The sequence below is a fragment of the Xiphophorus hellerii genome, chromosome 1 (genome assembly GCF_003331165.1).
Source record: "Xiphophorus hellerii strain 12219 chromosome 1, Xiphophorus_hellerii-4.1, whole genome shotgun sequence".
In the NCBI taxonomy this organism is placed as follows: domain Eukaryota; kingdom Metazoa; phylum Chordata; class Actinopteri; order Cyprinodontiformes; family Poeciliidae; genus Xiphophorus; species Xiphophorus hellerii.
The window spans coordinates 15,681,403-15,690,793 of NC_045672.1; the positions used below are offsets into that span (position 1 = coordinate 15,681,403).

The 9,391-nt window shown below is 34.8% G+C and overlaps 1 protein-coding gene across 2 annotated transcripts; it reads right to left on the minus strand.

The window, feature by feature from the left end:
- On the minus strand, positions 1-6,092 carry tmem9 (transmembrane protein 9). Of its 2 annotated transcripts, none has more exons than XM_032574233.1 (6): positions 5,994-6,092; positions 5,740-5,884; positions 4,061-4,152; positions 2,917-3,025; positions 2,542-2,673; positions 1-2,424 (listed from the first exon to the last, which is right to left on the minus strand). In XM_032574233.1, exons 2-6 carry the CDS (start codon positions 5,827-5,829, stop codon positions 2,284-2,286), a joined length of 564 nt encoding a protein of 187 aa, XP_032430124.1. In that variant the 5' UTR covers positions 5,830-5,884; positions 5,994-6,092; the 3' UTR covers positions 1-2,283. The 2 variants fall into 2 exon arrangements, with proteins under 2 accessions (XP_032430124.1, XP_032430114.1); XM_032574223.1 differs by having other exon boundaries at positions 5,976-6,092.
- Between the last annotated feature and the right edge of the window lie 3,299 nt (positions 6,093-9,391).

Here is a 9,391-nt window from a genome sequence, read left to right on the forward strand (position 1 = left end):
TTAAGACAATTGTTTTGTTTTCCTTTATTGAACTTGCAGCTGCTAAATGTGAAAACACCGAGAACAATGACCGCATGAGGGTAGAGATAATATTACAGAAACGTAAAAAGGAATTAAAGGGAAAAATAACACAAAACAAAAGTGAATTGTGCATTTTGTCACCATGTGCCACCAGAACAACTTTAATATATCTTAGCATTATTTTGTAGAACATTTTTGAAATAGAGGATTTTTTTTTAACACATCAGCAGTTACCATATATGCAGAGTGAAATGTGACAGCTGTAATAGCTTGTTGTAAGATTTTTTATCAAGTAATTGTTGAACAGCACTAAACATATTTCCTGTGGCTTGCCTCACAATAACACTAAATCATTACAATCTTTTTGATTAATAAATAAAAAGCATTATGGCAAAAAATATTTAAATTAACCCCATTAACAATTATTAATACAAACTAAATAAGTACAGACAACAAAACATCAGCAGGTTGAACTAAATAAAGCTTTGTGAGAAAATGAGCCTTATTTTGACAGATAAAAAATCCTCCAGTGGGAAACGTTTTTACACAAGCAAAAATCCCCTTTTCATAGCCACGAGGTGTCCTGATTCTGCCGCACCAATCAGCTCTTTGGTGACAGTTTTCAAACATTCTCCAATGAAGGTTTAAGGTCTCAATTTCATCTTCCCTTCTTAGAAGTAAATTTTGCTCCACTACACTAACTTCTGGAGATAAAATATATTCCGATATTAGACCAAAGAACAGACCTTTTTAATGGTATACGTCACCATTTTTATGTTATTTTCTTTCTCAGTTGTGTTTGGAATGTGTTGCTCGTTACAGTCATCATAATTTCTATCTCAAAAATTAAGAAAGATACATAAAATCAAGAAACTTAGCAACAAAACAGCTGAACACAATGCCGATTGCTGGTTATGTTGGATTATGTTACATATGTGGATTACGCTTGAGCATTAACAAGAAAAAAAAGCAGCAACTTAGAGTTCTGAAAGGCCGGCACTCTACCAGGAGTGGTTGAGTGCTACCCTGATATTTATTTCATAATATCATCCATGGACATGTCCTCTGTCCGATAGGACACAAAACACAGAATGTGAGTAAGAAGAACGTTTTCTCACCTGAAACATTTGCTCTCCTATCACAACCACTGTCATCACTGGTAGAGTCAGCAAATTAAGTCGTTGCTTTCGGTCTTCAAACTGTGAGATCCCTCCCGTAAATGACTGAATTTCAGCACAGACCGCAGACTAAAATTGTTCAACATATACATTTAAGATTTGAAGGTCTTGGCAAGTTTACTTTGTAAAAGCACAAATGTTTTGATTTTTGTGTTAATTTATCTAAAATGACTAAATGAATCTTTTCTTTGTGTTTGAGCTCTGTTTGTTCTAGAGAGGCGTGGCTCTAAAGGCTCTGTGTAATAAAAATGTGTTTTCAAATTCCTTATCTGTTTAAAACGCCATTGAAAGGCTAATTGTTATGAGCTTACCCTTAATGAGTTTATGAATGCTTGTGTTGTAAATGGCAACTTTAACATTAGCGTTTTCATACAATTGCAAAGCTTCTAATTTAAAGCATCACTTGGCTGACTGCCCTCGGCTACATCCAGAAAGTGATAAATGGCCAATATTTACAAGACAAATCTTTGTTTTGCTTTGACAAAATCCATTTTCCCGAAGTGAGAGAGATTAGGAAAAAAGGCACAGCTTGAGGTTAAAAAACACCAGTAAGTTACAAAACTCAAAATTCAATCTGAACATGCTCAAGTGCAGCAGATCAATAAATTACAAATGCCAAATCAGAAATAAGGACTATTTGGCAATCATCGCAGCACTGTGATTATAACTAACTCAATGTGCTTTTTTTGTGAGGTAACTTTTAAAACTCATGCAACAAGAGAACTACGGGCAGAAAACTCATCACATCGATCACTAAAACACTTAAATTATTTTCGAAAGACATTCAAAACTTCATGCTTTGCTGCAGTTTAAAATAACTGAGAATATATTTACTCTTACGAATGTGCAAAGCATTCACAGCTGCATTTTAACTCAGGTTACAGAGTTCATGTCACAAATTTCAAGATTATAACCCATCTGCTTGTTAGATAAACATGTCTGAACATTTTAAGTTATACAGTCATTGCATTGCACATCAATGAAAGCTAGCTTTGAAATAGTGCAGCTGGTGAGGGTGGAATAGTACTGAGCCTGGAGCGATTTGTCACACCGAGGACGGTTGAAGTTCAGCAGCAGTGAGGTCTTAACTCAGCAGCTTGTGGCGGTCAAAAACTGTCTTGCGTTGTTCCTGCACCTGCTTCTTCCAGCGCTGCTGTGCTCCCTCGACCCGCTCCAGCACCGTGTTTCCTCTGGCCAGCCCGGCGTCTGCAGGAGGACGCATCTCCTGAAGACACACACACACACAGGCAGAGACACATTGAAAAGACGGACTATTCGTAAGTCCAAAGCTTCACATCACCCCTGAAACGCAATGATTTTCTTTATGTGTGCTGCTTGTTACCTCAGAGTCTTCCTCGTTGTGCAGAGGCTGGGTGTAGGGGTCGTGTTTGCGGATCAGAGGATCAACCAGCAGCAGAAATAGCATATAGAGAAGCAGAGCCCCAACGACAGACAGGTAGATGATGATGGTCACCTGGGGAATATTGTAAGAGCGAGATCCGATCTAAGAAAACCTCCAATCTGAGAACCAACTAACATGAAAACTTCATACTAAACATTAATACTTCAATCCATTTATTATTTGTTAAGTCTTTTTACTAAAAAGACAAAAAAATCTTCTTCTTTCATAAGACCTGTAAGACATACAGAATAAGCATGCCATTGATGTTTGTCGTATTGAAGATTGGAAAAGAGCTGGAATAAATCCACTCTGTACCTTTATGGTGTTGCTGCTTCGCTCCTCATACTTGCACTCACACAGCAGACAGTAGGCTTCCACATCATGGCCAGGAACCGGCATGGGATCCACAACATGGAGGCAGTTGCTGCAAATTTGTTACAATATGTGTTCATTTTGCAAAGCTGGCAACATATTCACAAATTCAAAATAAAAATACATATGTCACATGTACGAATTCTGCAAGTTTCCAGTAAAAAGACCTGAAGTTAAATATAACCTGTCAGGTTGGTGTTTTGTTTTTTTCTGGCTCTAATGGGTGATTACAATGCAGGCTAGCAAACTTCAAAGTCTTTTCCAAGAACATACACACACTGCTAGAGCAGGTTACGGTAATCAGTCTGATAGAAGCATATTTCATGTATCTTTTGCCTTATTTGTCCTGCATTACATCACACAGAGCAACTGAAAAACAGTTTAATGCAGCTAGTACATTTCTAAATAAAATACAATTATTAAAGCAATAAATGATCAAACACAAAAATTTACAAAATCTAAATACCCATGTTAAAATGCCAGGTTTGTGTGAGATATAAAATAAGCCATAAAATCAAATTTTATTTCTCTTTCCACTTTTAATAACAAAAAATCAACTAAAAACAAACAAATCTGTTAGAGGAATTAAATATATAAAAAATTTAACTTGTAAACTAGCTTTACAGTTTGAATAGAAATGCAAACTATTAAATCAATACTGATTTACAATAACCCCGATATCTGCAGGTGTTTTAGAAGCTGAAACATTGAATATATCATTCATAATGACATGGGATTATGTTAGCATATGAGAAAAATCATAAATCAAATAAGAAAAAAAACCCACAGAAAAAGTCCAAAAATGGAAGAATATTCATGTTTATGTTGCATATTAATTACATGAATCCTCGTTAGAACATAAAATCAATTAAATTGCAAACTGTGGGACAGAGTTACCTTTCACTCTGTCAGGAATAAAACTAAATAGAACAATTTATGACAGAGTAAAAGGCACACATTATTTCAGGAAATATTGAATTTTTTCTCTTTAGACTTGACAAGAATCTGCTACAAGAAACCTTCACCAACAATTGATTTATTGGTCTTAGTGAACTTCCGATTCAAATAAATAAAAGGCTCCTCTTACCAATCTTTCTGTGTGACATTTATGTTATAAATATTCCCAGAGATGTTCCTGTAAGGCGGACAGATGCACTTGCAGCGGACATCCTCAAAACTCTGCAGAAAGTAAGAAAAACATGGGTCAGGATTGTGCTTCTAGTTTATTGACACTTTAAAGGGACGTGTCACTATTATTCCTCTACTATTAAGAAATCTCTATCACAGAACAACAACAACGTGAAAAATCCCAACAAATGAATTTAACTGATTATCCTGTTGCAGTAAGGTTCATGTTTGTTGGCAAATGAGCTGAACCCTAGCAGCAGAAATCACAGATGAGCCTGAGAGTTGGAGGCCAACTGGTCCAGATCCCAACAAACACAACAGGTTTTGCAACTGTTTCTGGTACACAGGTTATTCTGGACTGAAAGTGGTTCAATAGTACACATCCAACAAACCAGAAACAGGGCCAGAGGAATAAAGGCTAAATGTTCCACACCAGGATTGTTGACAATTGTTTCACAGGTTGTGAGCAGCAGTATTACTTGATGGCAGTGGACAAATTCAGCTTTAGGAATAACCTGAGGAACTCAACACCTTCTTTAACTATTTAGATATAATTACAATTCAACATTCAGCCTGTGCTGAAAACAAACTTGTGGAGGTCACGTCTATAAAACATTTCTTTGACTTTCCCATAGTCTTACATAAAATATCAATGTTTTTACACAGTTGTACTAAATGAATTTATATTCTTTTAATACATGTTACTACAGGGCACATTGGTCGCTTAGCTAGCTAACAAAAACTAACAAATTATTAACAAAAACTAACTAACAAAAACATGTTTGTTTGTTTTTTACTGAATCTATACAATATATATATTTTAAAATCAACAATCAATACAAGTTTTTAAGATACTTAAATACTATAATAATACAAATTATAACATAAAACAGTTAATTAAAATACATAAAAACTAATTAAATACTTAAACAAAAAAATGTCAAGGTTTTACTAACTTATATATAGTGAATACAAATATTTTATTGGCAAATAATGTTATTAATCCCTTTTACTTTTTTGTTTTTAATGACTTACAGTAAATCACTGATATGTATTTTTTTAAATCGACAAACACAAACACATGGTAGTCAAATTAGTTCTTAAAAACGTATTTAATGGTCTTTGCTTTAGCTGTTATGAGTAAATATCACAGTCTGATAGAAGAAGTAAATTTATGGAAATTCATTAAGATAAAAGTAATTCTAAGTGTAAAATAAAATAACTTCCAAAAGGATGTTTTTTTAAATTTTTTTATCAACATTTATATTTAAGATACATTCTCAGGATCTCAACCTAAATCACTTGTCATGTTTATGTTGTTTTCTAGTAACCACATATTCTAGTAACCCACATATTTTTATCAACTTAACACGCAAGCAAATCATTAATGGGATAATAAAAAGTTATAAAACAAACCCTTAAGATAATCATAACTAGGACGATGTGTTCTTCCTCTTGACTAAAAACTACGTCTCATAAAAGTTTGTGTTTAAAAACGTTTTATCCAGAATCTAACACGATAACTAAGCATATCTAAATATTACTTAGGACTAAACCTTTTGCGTTTTCATCCACTCTTCTGCTGCATCATAAGGAAGTATCAGCTTGTTGTTTATTTATTTGTTTGTTTGTTTTTACCTTAGCTTCAGCGAAAACAACCGTGTCCAATAGAAATACTGTCACTGCGGCAGCAGCAAACATCCACGATCCTGTTCGGCAAGACGACATTCTCCACAACAAGAAAACCTATTTGCAAGCCTGCTGGACGGTGACCATGGAGACCCTGCGGCAATAATCGAACAAGACTTTTGTTAAAAGGCGTAGCAGCTACATAACAAGCTAAAGAATCAGTTATTAAAAGTGACCAAACCGACCTGTATCCTTTAACTTACGCTTTGGGCGCTGTTAGACGGTTTGTTTTTGTTGAGCTTTGAAGCTTCCTGCAGCTTGAGAAGGGTACTTACCGCTAAAGTGACTTTTCTCTTCCTGGTTACGCCACATATGACGTCAAAAACAAGATGGAACGTGAAACAACGGCGCCACCTACCGGAAACCCTCAGCAACTGTAATTAGACAATGAATCAATAACTAAACACTTATTGAAATATATTTATTTGACGTTCTATCAGTCATTTTGTTGTTGTTTGTCAAAGCCTGAGATTGAATGAGTTAGGGACAGGAGCACTGAATTATTATGAGTAGTTATGGCATAAAATGGAGCATCTTGTGTACCTCTACAAGTCATCTTTAAAACTGCATCAGTACAAACTAAAAGTCTGGATTTTAATAAATGATACCAAGTAATATTAAAACAAATTGAAAGCGATTCATCATAAACTACCTGACAGATTATACTGAATTCAGGCTTGGATGCTTAATCACTGCTTTAGAAGAAAAGTATAACAACAATCTGAACTGGAGCTATAAATGTTTTACTTCCCTTGAAGAAAAAAATAAAATAAAATCAGCCATTAATTATTCCTAATTTGAAGGATGACATTTGCTGCACTGACAAGTTTTTGTGGAGTTTACAGTAATTGGCTGTTGGACGCCAAAGGGTTATTTCTTGAACCAGGACCAACAAGAGCAGCAAAATAAGTACAAAAGTATTAATTTTGTGAGCAATAACAATAACAATAATTTTGTGAGCCTTACTGATCAACATTCACACTCACCTGAATAATGTGCTTTATTGACAGCAATGATAAATGCCTTTTGGAGCATTTATCAGTGTGTGACTTATCAGAATATTTCCCTATATCTCAGAGAAAACATTGCTCTTTCCCTTCAATCTAGGCTCTTTTTAAAAATTTGAAACGTAAGCCTCTACTTCTTGATCCGATCAATACTCCTATTTCCCAGTAATCCTGCCTTCACATGTTTCTGTACAGCAAGATACTCATGCCTTTAATAAGCCGTAGGAATCAATAAGTCACAAATTCAGCCTTAACCACTCGAGTCTGTGGTCACATAGATCAGACGAGAGCATGGTTATTACACTAATGAGCTATGATATCAGTGCAAACATCTCCCTAGCATCTTTTTTCTCTAAGTGTAGGCATTTACAAGACCCTGAATCCAACCTCACAACAGAATCTGTTCTGTTGGATGACGTTGGTATATTGGGTCATGAAGAATCGTATTAAATTTCAAACAGGTTTGCTAAATTTGTTTGGTTCAAGCAAGACAAGAGTGATTTGTACAAGTAAACAGAGGAGAAGGTTGTTGAATATGAATGATCAGAGACTAAAAACAATTCATTTTATTTTCAGATACATGGTGTGTCCTGCTGTAGTTTTGTTTTTTCAGTATTTGACTTATTCCACCCTGATTAACTTTTCTTCTTTTTTTGAATTGGTTTGAATTTTTGTTTTTACCATTTAACTCGAGAATAGTGAATAGAGTAAATGTCTTATTCTAAACTGAATGTTGATTATTTATAAGCTAACAATATCAAAAGTGAGGGAATTAGATGGGGGGTTTTTTTTTTACATTTTTCTTCCACTACTGTGCTTCTTCTCTCTTCCAAAAAAACAAGTTAGAATTAGTTGTGTAGTGGATTTGATAGCTGAAAAGTAGAAGCAGAACGCCACCATCAATAAGACATAACAAACTACTCAGATAGTCAGATAACCTTTCAGTTACACACCTAAAAAGACATGTAGGACAGAAAAGACAGACTTACATTCAGAGTAAAACACATTTATCACTAATTAAAGCTAACTAATCAGAAATTACATATATATAAAAAATCATACATTTTAAAATAAGTACATTTAATTAAATATTCATATAGACACTGTAAGCCTTCACAACCCATTTTGCTATCTCCATGGTGAGTGGGCCCTCATCAGTCGACTTACAAAAGGATCCATGTTATGGAAGAAGAATGTAATAAACTCAGCAAGATTTAAAGAATTATAACTTTGGTTTAAATGTCCATGTTTTTACATTTTTAGTTTCACTTGACCAATAATTGTGCTGACCCCCAAATATATTGTTTGTTGAACAGTTTGTTGCATTTAAACAGTGACTCAAGTGAAGAAGTTTAAGAGTCCTCCTTTGCATTGTATTCTTTTATCTCTGTCACTGCAAGCCACTTAGTTCTTGGTGCTCTTTGATGCAAGACTGCCCTTTGCACCTTCAGGCCAATTACAGCATAAATGACAGTGACCAGAGCTCAGCGCCAGCTCTCATTATCAGTTCAGAGTTCCAGGGAAAAAAGTAAAAGGTGATCAGTCCCTTTTTATAGGGAGAACAATCCTACACTTTGAGGGAGAGAGAAAAGATAGAGGCCATTTGGGAAAAAAAAGTATTATTGGAAAGTTAACTTAACAATATAGATGTTTAGGCTGGTCAAGCTTTTAACTGTGAACTGTGTGACAACTCTGTTTTATGCCAGCAAGACGTGAGGCATAAAGCAATTCTCTGAAACATACAGAGGTTGTTTGCCTCAGGAAAATAACAACCTTAAAATAAACTTAGTTTTTATTATGGTAGCACAATGTCACACTGAGTAATGTAAAAAAAAAAAAAAAAGAAGCAATAATTTGTGTACTAATATACTGCTGCTTTGTCCTCATAGGGCTGTCTGGCTGCAGCCCTCATCAACCACGCTAAACTGACTAATTTGTTTGCTAACATCTATGCCCATTCCCACAACTTTTGTCTGACATCACAAATGGAAAAAAAAAAAAATCTTTGGGTTATGTCTCAAAAACAACCTACAAGAAATCTTAAATCAGAGCAAGAATGAATTCTGTTCTTCCAGCTCCAGAAAAGTATCTTGTTGAGAATATGCAGCCCCACTACTGATCTAAGTATGTCAGTGTTTGCAGCAGTCCTGTAGCAGGAAACTATGGTGTTTTGTTTTTTTCAGTCCTCCTACCATCATTATATTGTCAAGCGCAAGATGGCAAAATAAATATGGGTCCTCATTCAGTCTGGTGACCAGTGGTGGAAGGAAACCGGAGTCTGTTTTATGTTATAATGGATAAGTAGATAAGAAACCCTGATCAAGTTACAAAAAAAATAAATAAAAAAATCTATAATTCACTAAATTCTAAAGAATTGTTAAGTGTCAATACATGTCACCCGTAATTTTGCACACACACCACACAAAAAATAAATATTTTACTCCTGCCATGAGACTGTCCTTGTCATTGTAAAGACTGACTTTTTCTAAATTTTACTCATGATGTATCTGTTTATAGGATTAATATGCATATCTTCACCAGAAGGGTTAATAAATGTGCGGTGCACTGTATGTGAGAGACTTAAATGGATTGCT